At 41.9% G+C, this 27,535-nt stretch overlaps 1 protein-coding gene and 1 long non-coding RNA gene across 8 annotated transcripts in view; both read right to left on the bottom strand.

Moving 5' to 3' along the window:
• Positions 1-27,535, bottom strand: part of LOC310713227 — a 96,696-nt gene that overhangs the window by 40,764 nt on the left and 28,397 nt on the right. The window lies entirely within an intron of this gene.
• Positions 501-26,079, bottom strand: AZIN1 (antizyme inhibitor 1). Of its 7 annotated transcripts, none has more exons than XM_083516846.1 (12): positions 25,548-26,079; positions 17,167-17,304; positions 14,197-14,394; positions 12,941-13,114; positions 11,240-11,412; positions 8,718-8,852; positions 7,467-7,548; positions 6,874-6,948; positions 5,143-5,308; positions 4,097-4,212; positions 3,749-3,963; positions 501-2,483 (listed from the first exon to the last, which is right to left on the bottom strand). In XM_083516846.1, the coding sequence occupies exons 3-12, from the start codon at positions 14,296-14,298 to the stop codon at positions 2,372-2,374; spliced, it is 1,350 nt and encodes a 449-aa protein (XP_083372972.1). In that variant the 5' UTR covers positions 14,299-14,394; positions 17,167-17,304; positions 25,548-26,079; the 3' UTR covers positions 501-2,371. The 7 variants fall into 7 exon arrangements, with proteins under 7 accessions (XP_083372972.1, XP_083372976.1, XP_083372973.1 ...); XM_083516850.1 differs by having other exon boundaries at positions 8,718-9,002; positions 25,548-25,910; XM_083516847.1 differs by lacking the exon at positions 25,548-26,079 and adding an exon at positions 24,918-25,212.

Here is a 27,535-nt window from a genome sequence, read left to right as displayed (position 1 = left end):
CCATGACAAATAGTAATTAGCATGATTTGGCTCCTGTTGACATAATACCTTGGGTGACAGACTAGGCAGGTGATTTGTGGGGAATGGACTTGAGGGCCAACTTGGAACCTGGACTGGGCCTGTTTTACTAAAGGGGAAGTGATGTTTTCTATAACTCATGTGACAAGAAGCTATTGTGCAAATATTAAGATAGGACAGTGATGTGACAGGTATGCTTAGGATTCATAATATAAACCTATGGAGTTACATTACATGTCCAATGAACACTGCACCTGAGAATAAAACCCATGCAATAGATGGAACAGTCCCTTTGTCCTCCTTTCCATTAATCTTGCCAACTGGAATCTCATTTAAAATGTCAGCAGTTTGGTGCATCTAAACATAGCTTCCTTCCTTAGCAGTTTCAATTGGACAGGTCTATAGGTCTTCATGTGTAATCATTCAAATAACAGTCTCTCTCAGCAACTAGCTATACTATACACAAGACAAAGTCCCATTAGTTAATTTGCTATATAGAAATCATTCAGTTTTATATTTGAATTATTCAAAAACTGATATTACAATATTGTAAACAGAAGAGATAGGTTTTAGCATATAAATTCAAATACATACCAAGTTCAAACCAGCTTTTATGGCAAACTGTCAAATACAATACAGACATTTCGAAGGTGACTGTACCATTTACAACAGAGTTGGTTAACTCACAACAGTTCTATAAACTTAAGAACAGAATCCTTGGTATTTTTAGAGAGGCTTGATGATGGATATGACAACTGCCCCTGCTTTTTTTATTTCCTAATAGAACCCTGACAGATACTGGATCAAAACTCTGGAAAGTGATGTTATTTTCTTAATTGGAAAACTGATTTTGCTTTTTTCATTTGTGCTTTAATGTTCACAACCATATTCCACTGTCAGGGTTATTAAGATTTAGTTGCAGGAAGCATTCATGCAGATTAAAAGCATCTCATATGGTTAAAAGCATATAGTACCTGTTATTTTAAAAGGATCAGGCTGAAGGGAATTTTCCCAAACCCCTTCATCTAGCAAGTATGCAGTTTTAGCTCCAGTGAACTGGAAAGGGGACAGAGAATAGAAAGCTTCCTGCCAACTGGCATTAGTATAAAATGCATGTGCATCTGGCAGCCCATTTTACATTACCAAGTTATTTAAGTATACTAATCTCCATTTTCAAATTAACTCTGGCTTGGTGCATTTCAAAATTCACATCCAAGGCTACTAGGTTAGCAAAATAAATTAAAGTGAGAAATCAAAGGGAAGGAGGAATCTAAGCAACGATGAGTAAAAGCTTCTATATTTTGCTTGCTAAGTCTAGCTGCTACAGTATATCTAGAACATCAGGGATCTGGTTCCTAGAGATGGATGTAGACATCCTGTCAAAGAGCAAAATACTAATCAGAACTACTTTGTTGGAATACTGAGACTTTTAAATCCTAATCCTATGTTTGTTTCTGTGGAAAGTAAGCCCCTCCAAGATTAATGGGTCTTACTTTCAACAGTGTGCAAAGTAAGTCTTGCTTTTTAGACAAAAGAGAGCAATAAGTTAGCTTTCTGTTTATTATATGCATTTTACTTCCTGTGAATTGATTTGCAGCACCTGTCTGCTTGCATGTTTTGGAGTTAGCTTAAATTAGATGCTTGAGGAAAACAGCAGACTGCACTTCATCTTAGTTTTTAATCATGATTTAAAATTTTGTCAATTTAAACAGTCTTTGTATAATAACCTTACACCTTTTTGTACTATCAGTGTTGCTTAGATCTCTTCCCTGTATTAGCAGGGAGGGGGGTAGGTGGGGAGAACAGTAAAGTCTACACAAAATTTTATTGCAATCGTACAAGGGTGGGTACTGCAAAGGTGAATACAACAAATACTATGATGCAATTTTACATTTATTAAACTACAGTTCAAAGCACAAATTTACACGTTCTAAATACACTAAACATAGCTAATGAAGTCACACTTGTTTCCCACTGACATTTCAGATATCAGAGGGAAAGACAACTTTACAAGACTAACAGAAATCCTTAGTATAAAAACTGTACTTGTATGTAAACTGTTTAACAGAGAACCCAAGTGATGGGTTTCCATCTCAACTAAGTCATCCATTTTGTTGCATATTTCGTTTAAATGCTGAGGGATTGAGTGATCTGACAAGTTTAAATGATGTTGTTTTTTAACCTTTACTCCCCCAGTGAATTGTAGTTGTAGCTGGTTTTGCCTGGTCCCAAATGATTTCAAGTTTCAATAATTCATTCAAGATTGTTCCATTTTAATTCCAAACTGGAATGTTGTGACCAGACAAGACTACAGACATGCAACTGCAAGGCTAATTGAAGCATTAGTGCCTGTTTAAGCTGCAATAGAAAAGCGGTCTTCAGGACTCAGCTGAATGCAAGAAGGCACAAAGAAGAAGTTCTTCATCAGTGTGTCAGAGGTGAACCCAGCATCTTGCATCTCACACCTGGAATGGAAAGCACACACAATATTCAGGCAAAATAGGGGAAGAAAGATTTCATTTGGGGGTTTCTCCAAGCACTGTAGCACCGCCCTTTCCTATTTTGCATACTGTTCTAAACACTGCAAGTTTAGCAAATTAACTTGCCTAATTTTAGCTTTTCCCAGCCATGATGTTATCAAATATTCAGAAGAAAGTATAGATGGTACTTTTTGTGCACTTTTGGTCATTATACTTCATCTTACGAGCATGCAGTTGTACAAATGGTGACCCATCTAGGCACGATCACCAGTGTGTGGGTCATTTTGGACCTGGAAGAGGGCATAACTGGGTGTGCTTGTGTGTGCTCTGCTGACAAAACCCCCCACGTGAAATGGCCGCTGCCTGCATATATAAAATCCCATCAATCTGCAAGACTGGTAAAAATGAACTTAGATACCCAGATCAACCTGTTCCTTCTTCCACAAAGTGACTTTCCATCACTTAATGCCACATTATGTCCTGGCCAATTAGCAACATGGACAAAACAAGTAGAAAGGGAAACCTGTAGCCCTCCATCATCCTTGACCACTTTATGTTGGAATCTAACAACATCTGCAAGGCCACAGTTTGCCCACACTGGTGTGTTACCTATAGACCAGGATAGCAGTGCATGCAAGTGCAGTACTGTATAGTGATTGGTTAGAGGCAGCCAGGCTTCATGTAGCAAGGCTTGGGCTGGCCCAGCATATACTTTAAGGGTCTACCCCAAGGAGAGAACTGTACCACTGTTGTGGTTGCACTGAAATACTTCTTTTTAGCACCTAAACTACATGTGACCTTAGCATGGGTATGAATGGACATGTAATTTTTTTTTTTTTTAAATGGATCTGCAAAGCTAGTTGGACAGCCTATACAAAACAAGAGCTAACACACATGCACTATCTAGATAAAATTATGCTTTATTGCCTTTGTATCTAGTGAGATCAGTTAGATAAATACTCCTCCAAAGTTGAACACAAACTTTGCACTGAATTGGAACATGGGTCTCTCTAGCTATTATTCTGACTCTTCAGTTAAAAGTGAGCATGTGTTGCCAGGCGAAAAAGGAAAAGCACCGGGGGGGGGGGTGCAACAATTTTCAAAGGAAGTTTGGGTTTCTCAAAAGGTGTACACACATTGCTGAAATGTCTATGCTCTTAGAAATAGCTCACCTTCCTTCATAAAATATTGAGCACAGTGTTTTGTAAAAGTTAGATTGAATCATAAAGTACAACACAATATAAACTTACCAGTTACTGATTGACATTATGTAGTAAACTGGTGGCTTTTGGAAATCATTAAAAGCAGATTGTTCACCCAAAGCACCAGAACCCATATTGTCAAAGAGCAGCCAGTCTCCAATATTCAGCTCAGGGAGAAGACAGTTTTCCACAATTTGATCAAGCTCATCACAGGATGGACCCCAAAGGCTGCTTGCAAATAGAGGCTCATCTTCCTTGTATTTCTGCATGAAAACAGTTCTGACAGTTAGATTTAAATTTATACATGTATGATTCTACACATACAAAAGCAATGATAATTTCATTTGGCAATTCTTGTTGAGGATAGCACCTTATAGTACATAAAGGTGCTCTTACCTTGTGAACCTCTGGAATAGTAGTCAAATTCTCAGATAATTTGCGTGCAAAAGAACCATAAACACCATCATTCATGTAGTACATGAAGACTGGTTCATCACTCCTTATTTGTTCCACTGTAACGAAAGATGTTACATTTTAATAACAGTTTCACAATAAGTTTCCACTTACAGCCCTTTCTCAAACAGTTGCCTAAGTTTTTCAGGAACATATGGAACATGCACATGAACAAGAAACATGATGAAGGAATATCAGATATAAGATGTATCCTGAGACAAATATGAATCATGACCTGGAACATTCTTAAGATTGCACATTAAATAAGATAGATAGATTCATCACTTAATTCAGTCTGAACACAAACATACTGCAGAGGTATGCCTTCGGTCTGCCATACAAATTAGCAGTACTATGCAAGTCAAACCCTGAAGTCTTAAAGCTTAACAAAAATTGAAATGTAACCCTCCAGGCAAAACTCTCAGCCTGAAACAGTATGTTTCTATGGAAACTGAAAATATGTTCTAGTTTACAAATAGTAAATATTTTTTCCTCCTGAGGGCTGAGCCCTTACTGATTCAAAAAAGCCAACAGTCTTTTAAATTGAAACCAGCTCAAATACTGGAAGAGACACGATACCTCAGGAGATGAAAAAGAGAAAACAACAGCCTGGTGAACTCCCAATGTTCAAGATGAGGTAAACCCCCCATTCTCCCAGCTGCCACTAGGACTGACCAAAGACCATCTTGTTTCAAGGAGAGAAATTTAATTTTTAGGAGTCTCCCCCACCCCAATAGCTTATTTTTACTGCTTTCTTTGATTGTTTTAAAATATTAGAACAATAAGCATTAACAAACTGCTTTGTGTGGTTTCCCTTAAAGGCCATATATCAATACCACTAACAAATGAAATAAACCAAAGCTTCTCAGCAACCTAAAAGAGAAAATAAGCTATTAGATTAGAGGCTTAATTTTTGGCCAGGATCCAAAGCACTGCTGTTGTTTCTTCAATCTTTATGCTGATTTAAGTGTGGAACAGGTTTTGCCTACCTTTAGAGAGAAGAGGTTTGTCATCTTGAACAGCTTTCTTGGCAATGATATTAACTGCTAGAGTAAATGCAGAAGAAACATAATAGCATCCAGGCTCCGCAATCACGTTCACACCAGATTCTTCAGGAAAGTAGGTATCAAGTAATGGACTGACAATATGATTAACCTTGAAGATAGAAGGGGAATATCTATTTAAAAGCCTGTATCAATTTATAACTTACAACTTTAGTTCATATTTTAAGTCTGTTCCTAGATAAACGTTTGTCAAGTTGAAAGCTAAGGGGAGAAAAGGTGCCACTCACTATCGCAACTTGGGGAGGGGGGAAATCTGAACCAATCAAGTTGCTTAGTTCATCTGAATTTTACCTCAGAATAAAAATGATACATGGTGTATTATTGCTGATCTATTAAAATCAAGTGAATTGTATAAATTTTAGCACATTACCGATAGAGGACTACAACTGCTCCTATCAGGCTGTTTTTCCCAATGTTCAATCCTACGAAATATGATCTTGTTTTCAAATAATCTAGGTCTATTCAAAAGCAGCCATCTAAAATCTTGGGTAATTTGAAAATAATGGTTGATTTTGTTGTGATATTTAGACTCTTGCAGTTTTAAATTAGCACAATTGTGGTGTGTTCCTCCTCTCCTCCCTCTCAGTGTGAACCTGTATCCAAAAAACATTTTAGGTCAGTCAGGTAACTCACAGCATGTGAGTTGCACAAACTGGAGAACCAATTCACACACATTGCTTTCTCATTTGTGCAACTAGACCAAAATACACTTGCAGCAGTACTCATATAGCACAATATCTTTTAGAAAGCACTGTAGCAAAAACAGGTCATACAGATGCACATGTTACTATGATAAAATGTGACTGGGACCCAAAGATCTGCTTCCACATATGGAAATCTGCTTTCCAAGTTTAGGTTGTTTTCCTCATTAGGAAAACCAGGCCACCTTCTTAGATGCATAGCACATATGGATACACAAGCCCTGAGAAAGTTATGAAGCTATAAGCAGAGTTAGCTAAACTGTGCAAAATATCACTTGAACAAATCAAAGTGCAACTACACAAGCTGCATCTGATCATTCATCAACAGTTCCTTGGATCCTGGCCTTCATGCTGTAACTTCTTATCACTGCACAAGTTCTTCCAAAAAATATTCATTTTAAAAAGCATCAGAAGCTCTATAATATAAAACTTGCAAAGTCCTTTTTGGATGCAACAAGAAAATGTGTTTTACTATTGCGCAAACAAGCCTCAGGTTACTGTGCTCCCATCTCCAATTTTGGTGTAGCAACAAGTTCAGAAACTTTTGTTTTAAAACTAATCAGTGCTCTCTGTTATGTTTAAACTCAAAGGAACGCTGATTATTTTATACTTTGGCTTGGTTAAACAAACCAGGATCAAACCAGTCTGCCACTCTTATTTTCTAAGTCAGCCTTCTTCAACCTGGTGCTCTCCAAATGGCTGTGACTGATGCAACTTGTAGTCCAAAATTATCTGAAGGGCACCAGGTTAAGGAAAGCTGCTCTGTATCCAAATATAATATTGTGAACTCAAGTTTCAATGATTGAATTGGAACTGAAGACTATAAATCCACCCTCCATCTCTGTGTTAATTCTTTAGCTATTTCATATGTATATCCACTGCAAATGCAAATCTCAACTAACTGAATAACTAAATAAGCCAGTTTTATAGGAAAAAGCTAAGTCAAAATTCATACCTCCTCCAGGTCAGCTTCGTAATCTGTGAAACCACCACCAATGTTCAACAGGTTCATGGTAAAGCCAAATTCTTCCTAAAATGAAAATGCAGAAAGTTTACTATCTACAAGGTATTAGGTGCCCATTTTGTTTTGTAATATAGACTCTTAAAACATTGAGCTCTTTTAACAAGACAAGGTGATTTATTTGTTACCTTTTAAACAATTATACAGTAAATGGCAACTCAACTAATTTTCATATATTATGTCAAAAATAAATGGCAAACTATTTACAATTGTGTGATGGAATTAAGTAAAGTTGTACCTTGGTTCTTGAACGGAATCTGTTCCGGAAGTCGTTTGACTTCTGAAAACGTTAGAAAACCAAGGCTCGGTTTCTGATTGGCTGCAGGAGCTTCCTGCACTCAAGTGGAAGCCGCGTCAGACGTTCGGCTTCTGAAAATCGTTTGAAAACCTGAACACTTACTTCCGGGTTTTCAGCGTTTGGGAGTTGATTTGTTTGTCAACTAAGCCGTTTGAGAACCAAGGTGTCACTGTACTGAACATATTCAACATGTGAACTTAAGTGTATACAAGTCCAATAATTCACTTACAGCCATATCAAACACACAGCGAGCATCAGAAATAGCATGTTTGTATACTTGAGTTTCCTTGCAAGAGCTTGACACATGAAATCTGAAACAAACAAAAAACGAAGACTAACTTTAGCTTAAAAACCCCCTGCAGATTCTATGCGATTTACTCTGGCTTGACAACCTCAAAGTTTGCAATAAATTTGCTTCACAATTCTCTCATTCTCTCAATGGCTCTCTCACTTATTGAAGCCTAGAACATAAACACGATGACAATTATCCAGCCAATCAAATCTGTCTGTGTTCCATGCTAAGCGTACTTAGAAGAAGCTTCCACTGAAAGCAACAGGATTTCTTGCTAATAAATATGGGACTTGTACAAGGGGTAAACAAGACGATGGAGTACAGTACAGTATTAGCAAAAGAGATCTCTCTACATTACTGAAATATCATTCAGCATTGACGTTCTACTCCCAATCCTCACTAGTTATAGTTTTTTGCCCAAAATTATGATTTATTTATTAGTATTTATTGAATTTACATACCATCCTATACCCAGAGGTATATTGACACTTGAGGCAGGAGGCCTCTGTTTTCAGTATAATCATCTTCCTGGAATTAGATGCTATGGGTGTCTAATATTTGCTACTAGGGACGTGACGTTATATTGTTGAGACTATGGGAATGCTGTAGAGAACTGCTTTGCTCTGAATATTGTGTTGCCTTTCATACATGTATTTCTAAACGTTTACCTTTTGTTTGAAATGGGTTTGTCCTATCAAGCCTTACATGTTAAATGACTTTCATCTGCCATATGTATTCAAATTAGGTGGCCCCCTTTAGGAACTAATTTACAGCCTTAAACTGAAAAGGTCAATTTTTATCACACAGGAAATGTATGTACTGTACACCATATATAGGACAAACTTTTAATAATAATTTTCTAGAGGTCTGGGAACTAATATCCCTGAAGAGTTCAGTTTCTTTCTCTCTGTGGTATTAATACTTCCCATATTCTTTTCCCAAATATTTGGGTGCACAGATACAATACACTGTATTATATAGCATTTTACTAATATGTATGAGATATAATTGGAAGCATAGTTATGAAACACTGTGGCTACTTTTGTAGACATTCAGGATACCTTCCTAACATGAACATTTCAACATTAGTGACCGCATATACCATTCAAGTCCACTGCTTTCCACTTTCACATTGAAAAGAGCAGCAATGTGAAGGGAAGATGAGGGAGAAAGGACATGATTACTTACTTAACACCAACTATTTGGACATTCAGCTCCTTAGCACATTCCATGAGGTGCCGACAGTTCTTCAGGGTGGTGCCAAACTTCATGTTCATCTCTTCCTCTCCATTAATGTCTTCTGTGGCAATATGAAGCAAGAGCCTAAGAGAAGGGGAAGATGATTGGGGCACAGTTGGTTTACAGCAGCATCAGCACATGTGAAGCCTGAAGACTGTCAGAAGTATGTTGATTATGTTGCCAATACTCCAGTTCCACCGATGGACGAGTCAAGGGAACCTAATAAAAATAATCCTGTACAGAGAGAAAACTAGCAATTAGGGCCTAAATATGGAGTCAAAAAGGATAAGTGGCTTGGAAATGCAGCAGCTAATAACTGCTGTAGCAGAAAACCTGTTGCTTGCTGTAATAAAAATACATTACCTTGGATGTAATCATGGCTGTCATAAAGCTGCTCAGTGACAACTTCTTGCAAAATGTGCTGAATATGGTTCACTTCACATGTAACACTAAGTCAAACCATAGCCCCTGGAGAGACAGTTACAGCTGCTCCTTCTCCAGTCTTACTGCACTGCTGCAAGCTGAAGTGTGGTTTGGTGCAGCAAGTGTGGTTTGGTGCAGATGAGCTGTAAACCAAGAACAATCCTTGGTTACAGCTTGTGGTTTGTCTGGGACGAGACAAATCATGAACCCCAATTCAGACAACATACTAAGCCAAACCACAGCTTAGCTTCATAGCAGGAGCAAAATAGCAAAGCAGCTGCAACTGTCTCTACAGGGGCCCATGCAGTCACAGCAAGCTATGGTTCAGCTTACCTTTACATGCAAGCCACGTCAATGACTGGGTTTTGAATACTGTTTGCTTGATAAAATATGGCTGATTTGAAATAGAAGGCATCCCAGATTTTCCCTCCCACTGGGTACTTTTTTGAAGTATTAATTCCAGTTTTATTAGCTTCACTGCTTGCTTCTTCCTGTAGTAGTAGCCAGAACAGGCTAGTAGGCAGCATTTCATTTGAAGGTAACAGGGCTTACACCCTTACAAGAAACTGGAACTTAACTTGATGACTGAGAGCATAATGAGTCCTTGGTTTCTAGAAAGATGGGTCATTTCTTGCAAACCTGAGCATCAATTAGCTGCTAATATTAATCAAAAGAGATACAGCCATTAATTTCACTCTAAATGTCTGTGTAACATCCTTAGGGCCAAGTCTACCAAACCTTACTTTGGGAGCTGGATGCATTAATAGCCTTGCAAACGTCATACTCCACAAATGACTGTGTTAGTCCTCTGCTGATTCAGTTAACAGAAGTGACTGCATGGTCAATGCTGGGTATCGGAACGAGTGGGAAGCTAACATCTTTATATTTTCCAAGTGTGTATTATATTGCCCCAAAATAAGGTCCACAGCACTCATGCAGATCTGCCCTTAAAAACATGCAACTGAAGCACTATATATTATCCTTTTTCTTAAGGATCAATATACCTGATGATAAAAGTTTGGATCATAATATGCATTAGTAGTGTAGGAGCATATAACATCTATATGACATTTCTTGAACGCATGGCAATCACTGCCCTATTACAAGAATAAACTCCAGCAACTTTTTACACAAAGATTGACAATGAGGAAGGAAGTGCCCAACTGGATGACACATTTACTGGATGAACTCTTCTCTCAAGGCCCAGGAAGTCTGCCAGAATATTAAATTACTGAAACAATCTAGAGATTGACATGCAGCCTTCATATTCTATTATTTCAAAGGGGCATGTACTTACCCACTAACTGCCTTATCTGTTTTAGATAATCCACCGCCATACATTTGTTCCTCCTTCATGCTGATGCTACCCCAAGTAAACTAGAAGAAAACTTGATGTGCACTTCTGGTGCAGCACCACAGTTCTGGCACGCAGCATATAGCAGCCTGTTCCAGATTTGTACTTGATTTCCCCCCCTGAAATATTCTGGAGCAGCTCAAGGGATCTTGAGACAATTCTCACAGATGGTGATCTGAACAAACATGTGATACATTTCATCATGATGCCAGAGTCCCAAGCAGAGAATGATGTGTGTAAACACAGAGATATATTCATGTTTTAATATTGCCAGCCCACATAACCCTGGCAGGAGGTGCTTCCGAGTCAAAAGAAATTTTAAGGTATCTTGATAAAGCAATTTCAGGGTAAGTTAGTAAAATCTTCAAAAGCAACAGCTTAAAACTATGTTGTCAAACACACCTAACTAGTATTTGGGTCATCAAGGTACACACTCTCAAGTTTTTAAGAGTTGCATGTTAGAACAGCCAAAGGAGACTTCTCTGCAAAAAGTATTTCAGAAGGTTATCCCTTTAGAGATAATTCATTATAAGCATATATTAAATTTAATTCAGTGGGCTCTAGTTCATGAAAGCTTATGCCATAGTACAATTTGTTCGTCTTCTAAGATGCCACAATAATGTTTTAAAATTGTATACTGTAATCCCAACTTCCCACAATGGTAAGTAAAATGAAAACATTTCTGTATACTTACTTTGCATTCGGATGGTTCCTAGCAATTTTCTTTAATTCGAGTTCACTGTCACATGTCAAAATGTTTACTCCAATTTTCGCTGCATATTTTATCTGAGAAGCTTGCTTGCAAGGATTTGTGAATATAATGTTTTCAGGAGAAATGCCCAGGTCTTGAACCAATGCCATTTCAGTCTGAAAATAACAAACAAACATTTGAACAAGGTTAGAAGCAAATAAAGGTTGTGAAGAAGATTTAGAGTATATAAAGTTGGAATTTTTAAAAATCACAATAGTGGTATTAAAAGGGGAGGAAAGAAAGTAATACCTAATGCAAGACTTGTTATCCACAGTTACTTAGTTTAAGTTTGCAAGATGCCCTATCCCAAAGGCTAAGAAAATTCTACCTTAAGCTGTTTATCTCTAGAAACTCAAAGCCAGCTCTCTGTGTGTGGTTGTGTGTGTGTGTGTGTGTAAGGGGGGGGGGCTTATAAAGTTTTGAAAGTTTCTAATGCTTGGAGCTCTGGAGCTGTCCTACATGTACATAATGTCCAAACAAGCTGTGCAAGTTACGCTAATAAAACACGTCATTCTTAGTTGTTCTTAAGACATCACAATGGTATTTTGGATTCTTTTTATTTACTCCAGTTATGACAGCATCGAAGTTGGGTACAAAAATCTCAATATGTGGAAGGTTCATAGGCTGGAGAGGAACCACAGTTCAGTGGTGGAGCCCATGCTTTCCACAAAGGTCCCATGTTTAATCCCTGGCATCTCAAGTTACAAAGAGACCTTGGAGAGCTACTGTCAGTCAAAGCAGACAATGGGCTTACTGGAGAAAGTCTGGCATAGTATATGGTAGCTTTCTATGATCCTAAATAATATAATATGTTTGCGGTATCACACACCTCTGCATAGCAATGATACGGTCAAGAATGCATTCCATATCTCCCCCCCCCCCAATATTAAGATGTTTAAATTCCAACTTAAACACATCCAGGGTGGTTTACAGAAGCTTTAGAATATTAAACCCAATACAGCACTAGAATAAAATAAGACACCAAATGAAACAGACAACAGCACAAGCATTAAGAATAAAAAGGCCAGGCCCAGCCACTGAATGTGCCAGAGAATACAATTGTCTTCATAAAACTGGGAAGATGAGCTGGCTCCAGCCACCGGCCTGAGAATGAACTGCAGGGAGTTTGCTCACCCCTTATCTTCTGTAATGAACACTCTGCTCCAAATGCTAGTTGGCCTACAATCACAGCAGTGAGGGGAAGGTCATTCTAACCTTTGAAACCAGCCAGCGGAATGTTCCTGGATTGTTTGTTTTATTGCTCTAATCTGTTGTAAGCCACTTTAAGAATATAAACACACACAGACATATGAACTAGCTTCCAGCATGCCTAGGAGGTGGGTACTCCATAAACAGGATCACCACCAGGACTATTTCTAGTCACCAACCTCCAAAGCTCTGGCAGCAGAGGCACATGAAGCGGAACCTCCGAAACTGTTCTTAAGGAGTGAACAAGCTCTTATATGCATCCTCTACTAGAGAGGTTTAGGGTTCAAAGCACCCTACCCTAATGTGGTCCCCTCCATGTTGTGGACTACAGCTTCCACCAGCATGGCTGTGCTGGCTGAGGGGAGCTGTAGTCTTAAACCTATGCAGGGCACCAGGTTGGAGAAGAGTTGTTTAGGTAAGATGTCAAATACTTACTTTGCTTGAACATGCAAACCCAGTTCCAAGAGCTGCCATTATCTCAAGTACACCTACAGTGGAGTTACATTTTACATTGTAAAATGGCTTTACTGGTGCCATCACATTCTGCCAGTGGATGTGCTGCTTAATCAACTTTCCCAGATCACCAACAAAAAAAGTATTGTTTCCAGTCTAGGAAGAAAGAGAAAAACAGTGAATCTACAGTTAAAGACTACAGTAACTACAAAGATATACAGTAAGTAGCTGGCAGTCATAGGGGGCATTTTCCATTTTGTTTATTACTGTCCCAGACATCCTCCACTTTCCCTGGGCATACCGTGAAAATGTAACCTTGTTTTTGAACTTTATTTGTGGTTGAGACGCCTCTAAATCTGAAAATCAGCAGTACAATGTCTAAGCCAGGTAAGGCTGTGCAAGTTCTGAACCAGTGTCTAGAGATGCAGCAGTGGCCTGGATAAGGGCCAATAAACTGAGCCTAGAATCCTGGCAGGACTGAAGCTCTATGGCTGTGCCATTTCAATGTCTAGGAGAAAGGCCAGTTTCCTGCTTTGGATGGAGCTGCACTCACCCTAAAGGAGCAGCTATGCAGTGTGAAGGTCCAACTTTGTCATTTGAGGCACAGATAAACCTCAGTGGCTAGGAGTGCATTTACCAGCTGCAACGGTTCCTGCATAAATTAACTGTGATGGTTCAAGCAATGGAAACCTCAAGGATAGACTACTGTAACGCACTCTATGTTGAGCTACCCTTGAGACTGGTGTAAAATTCTGAATGCAATACCTGTGTTAAGGGAGCCTCACAGACTGCCAGTATGCTACCAAGCTTCAAATTCTTGCTATTAATCTATAAAGACAGACATAACCTGGTGTACTTAAAAGGGTGCTTTAATCCCTACACCCCTGCCTGATCTTTGTGAACTGTCACTCAGACAAGTCTGACAATTGTGCATTTCATATGGTGGTAATGGGGCTAAGGAACTCATCTAATGAAATCAAGCTAGTATCATATGTCATAGGTTTTAGGCACCATCTTAACACCACTATTTTAACCTAGCCTTCTCATCAAAATGATTGTTTTTTGTGATTATTTTTTCAGATGAACCATTCTTTACTTCTGTTTCTTTAATTTATTTTACTTCAATGTTACTTTTGTGTTTTTTGCTTTTAAAAGAGTTCCTGTATAACTGCATGGATTTATTTTTTGAGTTTGCAATATAAAAAATAAAATAAAAATACTGAAAGTGGAACACTTACAATAGTATGTTCATAAATGCAGTTGTCAATGACATCTCCAACATTTACTCCTTCATCCAGTAAGCCAATGGAGTAGTTTGCATCCTCAAGAAATCCTTTCATCTCAGCCGTATTCCGCAAAGCCGACAGTCATAAACCAAGAAACACAAGGGATGGGCCACAAAGCCTTAGATCCGGGTCCTTAAGCTATGCAACAAACTGTTTGACAGAGAAGACAATGAAAAAAATTACAATCGCACCACAGCCTTTTAGAAAGCTTTCATTTCTCCTTCCCCACCCATGCTCTTTCACACAGAGATCAGGGGGCTATCAATAGTGTAAATATGCTGCTTATTTAAATTTGAAAGCAAAACAACAAAGCTAGGTATTCAGCAAAATTGGATTATAAATTGGGTGGGCAGCCTGCAGCCCTTTCTACTATTTTCATGCAAGGAGCCCAGAGGGAAAAGGGGGAAAACACTGAGGGGGCAGGGAGAGGGCAACAAACAGGAGAAACAGAGAGGTAGTGACAGAAAAGGGATGAACCCCCGCCACCCATTTTTGGCTCTATCCCCACCCATTGCTGTCAACAGATTACCACTGAGGGAATGCTGCCTTCTACAGAAAAGAAGTTCCCTGCCCCTAGCAAATTAGCACCCCATGTGCTAGTTTTCCACTGCAAAAAGCCTTTTGTGATTTAAAAACATGTATTCATTTATCTGTGGGAAGCAGTAGGCATACAGAAAAACATTTTGCCAAACCTTTACTTTTACATTAACTTTTCTCCTTAATAATCTCAAACATTAGGAGGTCAGAGCCACTTTTAAAATACTAAAGCCATTTAGTGGGGAGGGGGGATCATTTAATTACAGAGTAGGCTAGCATGCAAAATAAATGTACCAATGTAATATTGACATGTTATCCAATAATAATTCAATTAAACAATGAACGTATGTTTACTTAGCATGCAAAATAGTTATTTGACGTTCTTAAAGTGTTTGATGCGCACACGCACACAAACCCCTTAAAGCTCCAAAGTTGAAGGAATGGGGGATGGGAAGTAAGAGAAACATTTCTCCAGACTTTCCTGGTCTGCTGGCTAAAGAACAAACCTCCAATTAGTCTACTCCAGTTCTCTCATTTGGTTACACCTATGTGTCACTTGTCTTCCAAAAGGGTGTTGGGGAAACGTGCACACCAGGCAGGTTCTGTGAAGAACTGCCTGTCCCAGAGAGCTATGCTGACAAGAGTAAGGTAGGTTTTAGTTCCAGAGGCAAGAGCTCAAGCAGGTTTTTTCCTACAGCTGAAGGTGGGGACCACTTTTAATAAGAATTTAAAATTATACCCAGACAAACCAATTTTAATTAATACCCTGTTCCTAGTAGGGTCCATTATATTTAATGTCTAATTGACTTTTTCCTCAATAAAACATTTTATAGCACAACTTCAAGGTGCCTATTAGTCAGCTCTCTCACACACGAACAATCTGGGTGTGTCAAGGCTCTTCCAAGTTTAGGCACACCCCAAATGTAAGTATATTTGTGGTAAGCATTTCTATGAAGTTCGCTAGTTATGATTAATCTAAAATATTTGTACATAGCAGAACAAGTCTTATTGCAAAATAAAAGCTTAGAGTGCCTAGGCACTACACAATCATTAAGTAATTAATATAGATCTTCTTCAAATGTAACAGGCAAGTCATAGTTTGGCTACTGAGAATAGTTTTCAGACTCAGTTCTTCCTTCCAGGTTTCAGCAAAGCTTAATATGCTGTAATGTCCAAATCAGGTACACTATGTTTGTACAACCCATAGTTGGTCTCTCAAAGTTCAAACAGAAATTTCTCATTCTGATTTGGAAGCCAAACTACAGCTTGCGTAAACCACATTTTGCCTGATTTAAACATCAGAGCAAATTACATTTGCTTCAACTAGGAAAAAAAAGGGAATATGAACATGCAAGGAAGAGGATGATGATGCAAGTAGTAGTATACAAGTCTGAAACCTACAATCTCAATATATCTAAGTCAGGTCAGAGCTAGGCTTCCAGCCAGGCTAGTCAAATAGGCTGATTCAAAACACCAACAATTTAGCTAAACGAAACAAAACCTGCAAGCATAACTTTTGTTTCAAGTCTATTTGACAGATTAGTCTTTTTAAAATTAAGGTGACATCCTCCAAGTTTTGCTTGAGTTCTGTCTTTTTCCATAATAAAATAGAATTACTGCTTGAAGCAGCTTCTCATATATTAGCACACAAATGCAGCAGCAGGTTGGTATGTGGTACATTCTTTTGCAAGAATGCTGTCTATTATGTAATGGGACATGCTTCAACTAGTCATGTTTTTTTTATTTCAGTAGTGTTTAATCTAAATTATTTTTACTTCCAACAAAAATGATAACCAGAATATATTATTAGAAGATGTCTGATAAGGCACCAAGTTTGCAAAACCAGATTTCCTGCTGTGGTGACACAGAACAATAGTAGGATGCTTTCATCCATTTCTCTCCTCTATAATTTTAACTGTAACTAGTACAAATCATTTGTCCAAGACAGAATCCACCAATCTCCTGTAGTTGAAAAACTAACTTATGGAAAGCAAGAGGCACTTAACAAGACATGCCTTGGAGGCTGTGCTCTACAAGTGAAGTGCTGAAGTGATTTAGCAATGGGCATTTACATGTAACACATCAATAAGACGATTAAAGTTTATTCTAAACAGCCATTATCTCCCAATTAGCATACTGATTACAGGTTACAAATGAACACAGAGGATTTATAAAAACTATGCCTTTAATTTAAGGGAAGGCATCTTAAGGTCTTGATATGTAAACTCATACAAACACAGATTAAGGCCAACAGCTTTTCTTGAAATAAGATCAGGCTTTCACACATTTCCCTATCATTTGGAACAATTCATAAAACAATTTCCAGAAGGGAAAACTTAGTGACTTTACAAGTGCACAGCTGTAAAAATAAAGGAAAAGACTCACATGGACAAGTTAGGAGATGGAACCCTACTATCATCAGCTAGGATCCCAAGGTGGCTCAGCGTTGAAGTCGAACTGTTCCCGATAAAGCACTTCTCCTAATCCCTCTGGATAGTTGTACACCTGGTCAGAGAGCTTGCCCTGTAAAGGGGGGGGGGGGGAGAGGAGAATATCTATTATATATTCAACAGTAATGTTGCAAGTCCAGCTTTACAAAACCAGTCTTCAAATACACCCCTCTCAATACAGCAATTGTACTTAAGAAAAAACAGGAAGTTTAGCATACAGTACAGGATTTGTGCAGAGGTTACACTCTGGACCCCCCACACACACACACGTTGGTGGGGCCCACGTAAGCCCACCCTGCCCTGTCCTGTCCCGTGATGTTTTTGAGTCACTTCTAGGTTTGGTACAGTCATGCACATATGGGACGTGCCTAAAATGGTTGCTGCCTGTATGTTTAGATAATTGATAAACATACATTCAGGTTAGAACACAGACTGAGAAGGCCAATTCAAATTTCACCAGAATTGTACAACATTCAACTTGCAGTATGAAGGCTCCCAGGCAGTAGCAGTTTCATAGCAACTACAAGCCAGAAGCATAAATGAACATGCTGACTAAGTACTAAAATATTTAGCTTATCAACCATTTGTTGTCAAACAGAGTTCAGGGAGCCTTGGGGATCAGCAGAAGAGCTTTTCTGACCAACTCTGTTGCCACTATCAAACTTCACTTACAGTATGTAAGCATAAGGAAAGTTTTGTGTGTTCTGCTCACATGGCACAATAGATCTGACCAGCACTTTGTGTAAACAAGGTAATAAAAAAAAAGGAAACCAGAGTTCTATACTGTGGAAACTACTTAAGCTCTGAGAAAAAGGGAAGAATGAAAACAAAGAATTAAGATAAGTGATGAACACACTTGCACATCATCCAAGTTCAACAACAAGGAACAAGTTTAGATTAAAAATGGAGACTGAATTATTAAAAATGGAGAACTGCTACTGAGTGTAACATTCTCCAAGGGAAATGATGTGACAGAAAGGTAAATACTGTACATCCTATAGAAAACATATAGAATGTAGATTAAATTAGCAGAACCCCTATTTTTCTAACTTCTGGTTGATGGAAACATTTTTCAAGGAAGCAAGTTACAAATAACAGCTCACCTTTCTTGAGACATAAGTTGGACATTAGATGCTACATTAGATGGCTTTTTGTATACATATGTTTTATGAACACTTGCTGAGAGAAAAACTACGCCTTAGCAATTAAATTACTTGGTGTAAACAGATCCCTTTCATCAGCAGACCGTATTCTATGTTGGCAACTGCATCTAGACTACATTTTAGAGGAACAGTGACATTGGTACAAAGTCTATAAAGTGGTACCTCGGGTTACAACTTTGCCCCAGGATGAGATCGTGTGCCGGTCCTATTAGCGAAAGCACGCCTCAGGTTAAGAATGGTTTCGGGTTAAGAACAGACCTCCAGAACTAATTAAGTTCATAACCCAAGGTACCCCTGTATCAAGGGAAGGCACCCTGAGGATCATCTAATCCAACCTCCTGCAAGGCAGGAATACGCAGCTGTCCCATACAGGGATCAAACCCACAACCTTGGCATTATCACCACACTCTAATTCACGCCTTGATCAAACAATTATTTAAATCTTACAAATGTAAAGTCTGACAAGAATCACAATCACCTAGGCTACAGGCACAACTTCAGGTCCAAAAGAGAGAATTTTCTGGCAAGAGCCAGAGAGAAAAGTGGCAGACTGAAAGATCAACAGCAGCAAACTCCTGCCCACAATGGCTCGGAATAGGAATCCCTCAAGGGCAAGATTATAGAGCAGGGACATAATGGGCTACCATACTCTGTCAACACCCAAAACCTACATGAAAGTTTGAGCAGAGGCAGTAAGGAAGCCTAAAACTAGTACTTGAAGGAAACCCTCACACTACACATTAAATCCACCAACAGGCTAGCTTGTGGGCACATCTTGTTCTAGTTACCGTATTTTTCGCTCTATAACACGCACCCGACCATAACACGCACATAGTTTTTAGAGGAGGAAAACAAGAAAAAAAATATTCTAAACGAAACAGTGGATGTATGATTTTTGTAGTTCATGCTGTGGCCACAGACATGTGATCTGACAGTGAGTTTGGAGTAGCCCAATGCAAAAATCCTGAGGATCCATGTGGATCCATGCTTTGTAACCACGTTTTAAGTGGGGAGGGAAGGAAAAGCACTCAAGAGACAAAGAGCAGGCGTGGGGTGGGTGGAGAAGGATGCTGCTAATAATGAAGAAGAGGGGTATAAGGGGAGAAGGCTCCTCTCCTCTCCTGCTTTGCTCCTTTAAAGCAAGCAAGCTCTGCTTTTCTTCCTCCTCCCCGCTCATCCCTGGCTTAGCAAGCTGAAAAACTTTGCTGCTATGTAGCGAGCTGAGTGGGGAGGAGAGGGGGACAGAGAGCCTGCTTGCTTTAAAGGAACCAACTGGACAGTAGCCGCTTACACTCGTGTAAGCGGCTCCTCTCCTCTCCTGCTTTGCTCCTTTAAAGAAGCAGGCTCTCTGTCCCTCTCTCCTCCCCACTCAGCGGCTCTTCTCCCGCTTTGTTGTTTCAAAGCGAGCCACGGAGGAGGGAAGGAAGGGGAACCATGGATCCTCTGCTCACGACTGTAGCAGATCCCCTCCGCCACCCGTAGGCATTCCCTCCATAACACGCACAGACATTTCCCCTTACTTTCTAGGAGGAAAGAAGTGAGTGTTATGGTGCAAAAAATACGGTAATCAGGGATAAGGTCCAGAGACAAGCACAACATTGGTGCAAGTAGCCAGCTGTGGGGAAAATAAAGAACCCAGTCCCTGTACCAACAGCTGTATAGCCCACTAAAAACCACAATTCAAGTATTTCAGGTCCCCAGATAGATGTCCTAGTGGTAGTCCTTTACTTAACAACAATATTGTCCAAGGATGGCAATAGCCTTCTGAGGCAATCGGCAGACAAGTGAAACAATTCTACTTCTCTTCTGTTCTCCAGAACAGCTGTGCTGCAGGACAATGAGCAGCCACAGGAAAAAAAATGTATCTGCTTTGAATGTGCATCTGGTGGAGGGGCAGTCTGGTGCATCTGTTCAGTCTGAATCCTTGCAGTCATCTTTCTATTCCTATCCTTTCTTCACAGTTATTCTTCATGTTTTATCCAAAAGGACCACACTGTGCCCCAGTTAATCCAGACCTCGAAAGGCATAAGTACCCTCACCATTCTTGATACAACATTTGCAGGACTCATCTATTAAAAAATGAGTAATCCAGCAGACTGGGTACCCTAGCTCCACAAAGCAGAAAAAAATTATTCTGTGTTGGTCCAATTTTTTATTTTCCCAGCACTCCTAAGAAGCAGGCATTTATGTGGACAGGACTATATTGGTTGTGCTTGGCATCCAGACATGAAAGCAAGTACTTCACAAAACTATGAAGATTCTATGTATTCATCCTGTAAACCTCTTTTAAAAAGGTTTCAACCTAATGTCTCCGAGGAGCCCAACAAGGATCAAAATGGTCCAAGTTGGAACAGCTGATTGTTTAGTGCACCCTATACCCTCTGGCAGAGGTGGAAGTGGAATACACCTATTCTAATTGAATCAGATCTGGTGTGTATACTTTATCAGATTGGAACACACCTTATGTTCCCTTGCATTCTTTACACCTTTTAAACATACTGTGAAACTCACTCACCTCCATTTCTACCATTTTAACTGCTTCAGGTGAGTAAACATGTTAGTCTTTAAGATTCTATAGTACAGCAACAGACTAACAAACCTATGCATCTGATGAGGTGGTTCAACAATTTCTTATCCCATAATACATTTATTAATTCTTTAAAGTGCTACAAAACTTTGTTTCACTTGTACCACATATACCTAAAAAAATCTTTCTGCATTACATTTCAAAATAGGAGACTGATTGAATATTTATGTCACAATATATCTATTTCTCATATTTGTGCCCTGTTCTCTCTGCAGAGAGATTTTCATTAGATAACCCCCAAGGAGCAAGTTAACCAGAGAGAAGAGACTAGCACAAGTTCATGTGGTGATGAAGTTCCTTACTAAGTGGGTGCTTCCCCTGTTCAGCACTATCCTCTTAGCTCTTCTAAAATAAATATTCCTCCACTGTGTCCATGGGACTTCGCAAAAGTTCAGTGCTATCATGGCTGTGAATTAGTCCTTTACCTCCTAAAGGATATTCTTTCCTGAAACTCTAAAATCTATTGTTGCCAACACAGGTTATTTTAGTATCCATGCTTATGCACATAACTGCCCATTTAACAAAATTTACAGGCAACTTAATCAAAACAACACACCTGTAAGCAGTTTGCATAAATAGCATAACATATTTATAATGATGTACCAATAAAATCAACAAGCTTCAAAAACAAGTTCACACAATAAAAGCACGTGTCTGGGAGCCGCTTTCTCAAGTACAGTTGTGTTGCCTTTTTCATTTTAAGGCGTGTGCAAAGCAGCAGTTCCTTCGCCACAGATGAGCTCTTCGCGTTTTCAAGCCATAAAGCAGAACCCCCCCCCCTTGGAGTGGGGGCGACCAAAAAGGAGGCCGAGTAGCCGATCACCCGCATGGCTGAACTGCCTTGGTAGTATCAGCAACCCAAGGTAAGCTCCCATTGTGCGCCACCAAGAAGCCCTGCAGCTTATTCCAGCCGCCGCCGTAGCTCCCGCCCTCCTTCTCTCCCGTGTCTGCCGGAGGCTGCTAGGGAAAGCTCAGCGGCTACGGGCTTCCCCGCGGGCGGGATACACCAATGCGCCTGATGTGGGCGACAGCAGCAGCAGCTCTCTGGCGAGGCTGTAGCTGGGCAGACAAGGGAGGGGAGGGGCTCGCACTCTGAAGAAGCGCATGGGGCGGGGGATGCCGTGTCGCAAACCGCAGCGGCGGCGGCAGCAGCAACAGCATTGTTCACACCATGGCAGGCAGGCAGGATGCGAAGAACTAGACAGGACCAGTCCAGACTGGAACAGACCCTCCTCCCCCTGCCAGCACGCCATGCTTCACGGCGCAACTCCGCGAAGACGCCGTCGCCGCAGGGCTGCAGGAGGGCGCTCGCAGCTGGTCGCCAGCGCACATGCAGGGAAGGAGGAAGGGGCTCCGAGGACGATCGCGTCAGCTTGGTCACAGCGGACGGTGACGCTGAAGCAGCAGCGGCTGCTCCAGCTAGCCCAAGCCTCCAATGACAGCGCTGCCTCCGAAAGAGGGCTGCAGGCTGGTTTGGCGAGACCTGCGCTCTTTTGAACTGTCCCTTATACTGGCGCCAAATATGTGCAGGATCCTCTGCATTTCAAAAGGCTTGCTTCCTGCCCCGCGTGCAAAGCCCGACTCCACGCCTTTCCCTGTACTTCTGCCGCATCCCAAACTACGCAGTTGAGATATAATGCGAACACACTGGACCTGTACCATGCGTGTTGGGAAAACACACTGCTATAAAAGTATATGTTCCCATAACACCTAAATCTTGGTTCTAATGCCCAAGTAGGTGCATTAATTGTGTTAACCAGTAATTGTGCTGTTGTGGTCAGAAAGAAGCAGGGAGATCAGGTATGACAAAAGGTACTTTTCCACTACCAGTTCAAAGAACGTTAGAGGAACTCTGGAGACCAGGGTTCAAATCTTCACTCAGTCATTAAGCTTACTGGGTGACCTCCGACAGTCTTTCATTCTAACCATCCTCAAGGGGTTCCTGATGAGGATGAAATGGGGAGGAGGGAGAAACATGTATGCCACCTTGAGCTCCTTAGAAGATGGGGCATAAATGTAAGCAAATGAACATTGTAGGACAAGTAAGAGGTAACAGTTATTCCATATTAACAGATGGCCAAAGTTATGATCCTGTACCATTCAACAGCTAAGAGCTTTTCCCACTGTCTTCCCCACAAAGAAAAAGGAGACGTTTTGTCACATTTGTATCCTCTTCAAAGAACTCACAGCAGCATTCATAGGATACTCATCCCCCCCTAAAGAAGGTTGAGCTAGAAAAACAGCAACTTTCCCAACAGATGATCAAGAATGTGGTCTTTCCTAAATTCAAATAACCATTCCAGCCTCTGCTGGAGGCATGGGTGTCAGATATTCAAACAGTTCCACCTGTGTCACTTCTCCGACACACGAAAAAATATGTACAACTCTTTACAAACTTTTTAAAAGCCAAGGCGTGCCAGAGACAAACCATACCCCCCTCAATAATGTCAAGTAGAGTGGTTTGAACCAAGAAGCTGCAACCCTGCCACCTTCAAATCAGGACAGATTTTCTCAAATCCTTCCACACATGCTTAGGGACAAACTTGCAGTGCTGATTGCCTCTACAGACCATGGGGTTTGTGTTTATTCCTGAGTATTTAAAAACAAAAATGTGTGTTCTTGTGCATATTGTGCAAGCGTCTGTCGGACCAGTAGGAATATTTAAGAGACATGTGCCCCAGGAGAATTGCAACAATTGAACAGGACAGGAGGTCTTGCTTCATCCCATTCCTTGGTATACCATCATTAAGACATGTCTTAGCACCAAGAAAAAGGGCAGCTCCAATAATTCTCTTCCAGCCATGATGAAGATAAATTATTTGATCTTTGAAGAAAGCAGCAGTAATATTAGTGTCAAATTATGTTACCAACAATAAACATGGTATAGCCACAAACAATGGGTGCAAAATCATTTTGAGGCAAACCATGGCAAATGTTCTACATCCTAGGTAAGTGACACCTGTCATGTTCCTCCATTCCTGTGGCCTGCACCACTTCATACACCTTGGCAACTGCTTACAGGCTTTGACAAAAGCAGCTGGTTCCCATTCAGAGACACGGTAAAATCATCAGCCACTCCTTGCTGACACCATCCACCCATGCAGAGAGAGGGCATTAAGGGTGGCCTTCCTTGCTCACCAGGCGCACGAGGAGGAAAAGCCCTTAGGTTAGGGCCAGACAACAACACAAACCGGAAAGCAGGTCACAATTCTATACACACACAGAGCATACCTACAAATGAAAAAGGTGGGGAGGGAGAGGACGACCTCTGCCATGTCACCAGCTTCCAATGACTCCCTTCATAGTCGCGAGGCCTAAATGCCCCCAGCCAGATCTCCCAGAGCCACATGAAGGCTTCACTTTTAGGGACTGAGGCAACTCACCATTGCCCACCCCCCAGAGGGCGGCAGGTGACAAGTGACCAGCCGGCGACAATGGCCACTCCGAAGGGATAAGGAGTCCTCCTCCTCTCGCACACGTCAAGCGCTGCTTCTCGCCACCGCGGAGCCTTCGGCCTCCTGAGCAGCCGCCCACCCCTACCTCTACCCCCCCCCCATCTCCAACGGCAGGGCGTCAAACGGCTGCTGCTGCTTCCCGCAGCTTATCACCATGAACTGACCCAGTTCTGAGGCAGCCATACACTCACTCACTCACTCACACAGGCGGTGGCAGCCTCCCACTCCCCTCCACAGGAATCCGCCATGTTAGAACAGCCGCCGAGGAGCCCCTCTGCCATGTTGTCCTCTGGGCTCCCCGCGCCTCGGTTCCCGGCCCCGTCCGCCGCCGCCACAAATGCCCGACTCGCGGGGGAACGGAGCCGCCGAAGCCCGTCGGGCGGCAGCCCCCTCCCTGCCTCCCTCCCTCACACACACGCGAGCGTCCGCCATGTTAGGAGCTCCTCAGCCCCGCGCCTCCTCTCTCTCGCAAACCGCTGACCTGCTCGGGTCGGGGCTCCTTGGCCGCCCTGAGCGCTGAGGGAAGCAGCGGGGAACAGCGCACACTCGCCATCCTGAGCGAGAGGGGTGTCCGCTCAGGGGAGCTCCCTTCTGGCTCTTCCCCGGCCCGCCCGGGAGCTCGGCTCTCTCCCTCCTCTTCTCCCCGCCTCGAGGGGGAAGAAGTGTCGCCTCGGGGCTTGGTGTAATGGGAACCCCCCAGAGCCCCGAAGCGCGCTATAATGGGGGTGGGGTGGGGAGGCATCTCCTTTACTGGGCTCCCAACGGATCCAGACATACTGACAGCGCGCGCGCGCGCGCAGAGCGCGACGGACATCGCTCTTTCCTCGCGCCTCCTTTCGGAGCAGCTTTGTGCCGAGGAGTCACCATCTATGGCGCTCGCCGCCTAGCCAGGACCCAGGAGGAAGGAGACTGCCCCCCCCCCCGCCTCTCTGGATCTGGCCGAGGCCGAGGCACCTGCGCCCGGTTCCGCCATCACCCGCCTCCGCTGGGGCTGAAGGTGCATCTGGAAAGGCCCCCCGCGCAAGGCAAGGCAGGGAAGGAGAGGATGGGTGGCGTCCCCTTTCAATACACGTATTCCCCCAATAAATAATCATATATAGTAAGTACTCACGTGGGACAACGGCCCGAAAGATTTGGTAAATCGTCTTCTCTTTTTAGGCGGAATTTTTAAAGAGGGATGTGGGAACCTACAGCAGAAATACGGGAGGCGGCAGCGGCGCCTTCCAGGGCCATAGGCTGCCGGCGCGACCAGAGAAAAGAGCGCAAAGTTGCGCCGAGGCTTAAGAAAAAATAAGAGAGAGCGCACACAAAAATGCGAGGAGGCGCGAGGGAGGCGCGGGGCAGAAGCCCGGGAAGAGAGGAGGAAGGCAGGCGGGCGGGCAAAGAAAAAACACACGCAAGACGGGAGACGGCGCGGCAAGCAAGATCGCCGAAGAGGCAGGCAGGAGGAAATGGCAAAAGAAGAGGAAGAAGGGGCGCCGGCGGAGCTTTTATAGGAGGAGCCGGGCTATAGGCGGGGCTCGGAGCCACGCGTCACAAGCGTGCGAGGAAGGAGGCGCCTGCTCGCCGCCCTCCTCGCCGGGGGAGCGAAGGCGCGCGCGCGCTCTCTCTCTCCTTGCGACTCGTTTCCTTCCTTCCCAACGTGAGTGACAGTTCCTCGGGGCTAGGAGGGCATTGCGCATGAGCGCAGCAGGCCACATACGCAGGGCGCAGAGGGAAGGCGAGGTGGCGGTGGTTCTTCCCGGGGAGGCTGAAGTGCGCCCTTTACTAAAGGCAGTCGCCTCGGAGCCCGCATTAAAAGCGCACACAGACACATAAAGGCGTGCTGTATTTGGTTGGGGTCTGGCCTACTGTATGAAGTAATACACAACGGAAAGGCGCTGAGAGCGTGTCCAGAATGTGCTTCTTAATTATTTTACAAAATTTACACACCGCTCGATTGTAAACAAAAAACCCTCAAAGCGGTTTGCAAACAGTAAAATCGGGGGAAATGTACAATCCTACTCCAAAACTTACAAAAGTTAAAAGACTAAAGCGGATTTAAATTGTCTCTTGTCCTTCCTAATTAGTATACTTTGCTGGTTTTTTTTTGAGCCCATAATATTTAGAGGCGCTCTGCACTTTAAGAGCTGTATAATAGGCCGAAACCCAGGAGATGATGCATCCTTCTAGGGCAAGGCATTCTTCTGTCAAGAAATGCAGTATTTATGTGCCTGAAACACTTGTGTGAAAGAGAGCTCTTCTGCCAACAAAACCAACCTTAGGTACTTCTGGAGGTATTAATTAGAAACAATTGTTTTTATGCCACAGTCTGCAATGCTGTTTATTTTGCTTGATATCCATATGGCTGCTTATTTTAGTTCTGTACCCGCTCTCACACTTAGCTCTTTTTCCTTCCGTGTGCCACAATATTTGAAATACACTCATGTTTCTAGCACTGCATTCCTAAGCACTCTGAGTAGTAGGCAGTAAGCCTTAGTGAATACAGTGGAGCTTACCTCTGAGTAAACATTTATGTACTTTGTTAGTACAAATGGAACAAATGGGTACAAGTTAATATTGGTTTAAGTCATTCTGCCAAACACTTACCTTGCCACCATTTTAATCTATGGCAAGGACTGCATAATTTCACCTATCTGTTTGCATTTTACATTCTTCCCAGGCACTGGGGGATAGGAACTCTTTCAGAACAAGTCAAAGGAGAATTCTGGAAAACGCCTCATGACTCTTCTGTACCTTATCAGTATATGGCATGGAAGTAACAGTGTGTCTGTAGGACAGCTCAGCTGTGCTTCTGACTCAGTACACTAAACTGGAAGCATTGCAGGAAAAGGCAGGTATGTCTCCCAAGGAGTCTGACAGGAACTTATGAAAAACAAATAAGTTCTGTTTCTAAAACTTGGTTATTGAAAAAAATGCAACTTTGTGACTGCTGAAATCCTAACCCCACTAACCTGGGATTAGGCCACACTGCGTAAACATAGGATTGAAACCGTACCAGCCTTTTGAATTTTTTGTCTAAGGAACCTTACAATTAGCTTTCCAGTGTTTTAAATGTTAATCTTTTTCAGGTTCAGTGATAGACTGATGACCAAACTT

Source organism: Podarcis liolepis, assembly GCF_965112155.1.
Source record: "Podarcis liolepis genome assembly, chromosome: 8".
In the NCBI taxonomy this organism is placed as follows: Eukaryota; Metazoa; Chordata; class Lepidosauria; order Squamata; family Lacertidae; genus Podarcis; species Podarcis liolepis.
Note: the sequence above shows the minus strand (reverse complement) of the source record. Positions and strands in the feature narration are given on the sequence as shown.

Coding starts and splice junctions, on each gene's coding strand:
- AZIN1 (XM_083516846.1), bottom strand. CDS start 14,298: ATGAAAGGATTTCTTGAGGATGCAAACTACTCCATTGGCTTACTGGAT. Junction 11,413..12,940: donor GGTTTGCATGTTCAAGCAAA/GTAAGTATTTGA, acceptor TGTTATTTTCAG/ACTGAAATGGCATTGGTTCA. Junction 7,549..8,717: donor GTCCAAATAGTTGGTGTTAA/GTAAGTAATCAT, acceptor TGTTTGTTTCAG/ATTTCATGTGTCAAGCTCTT.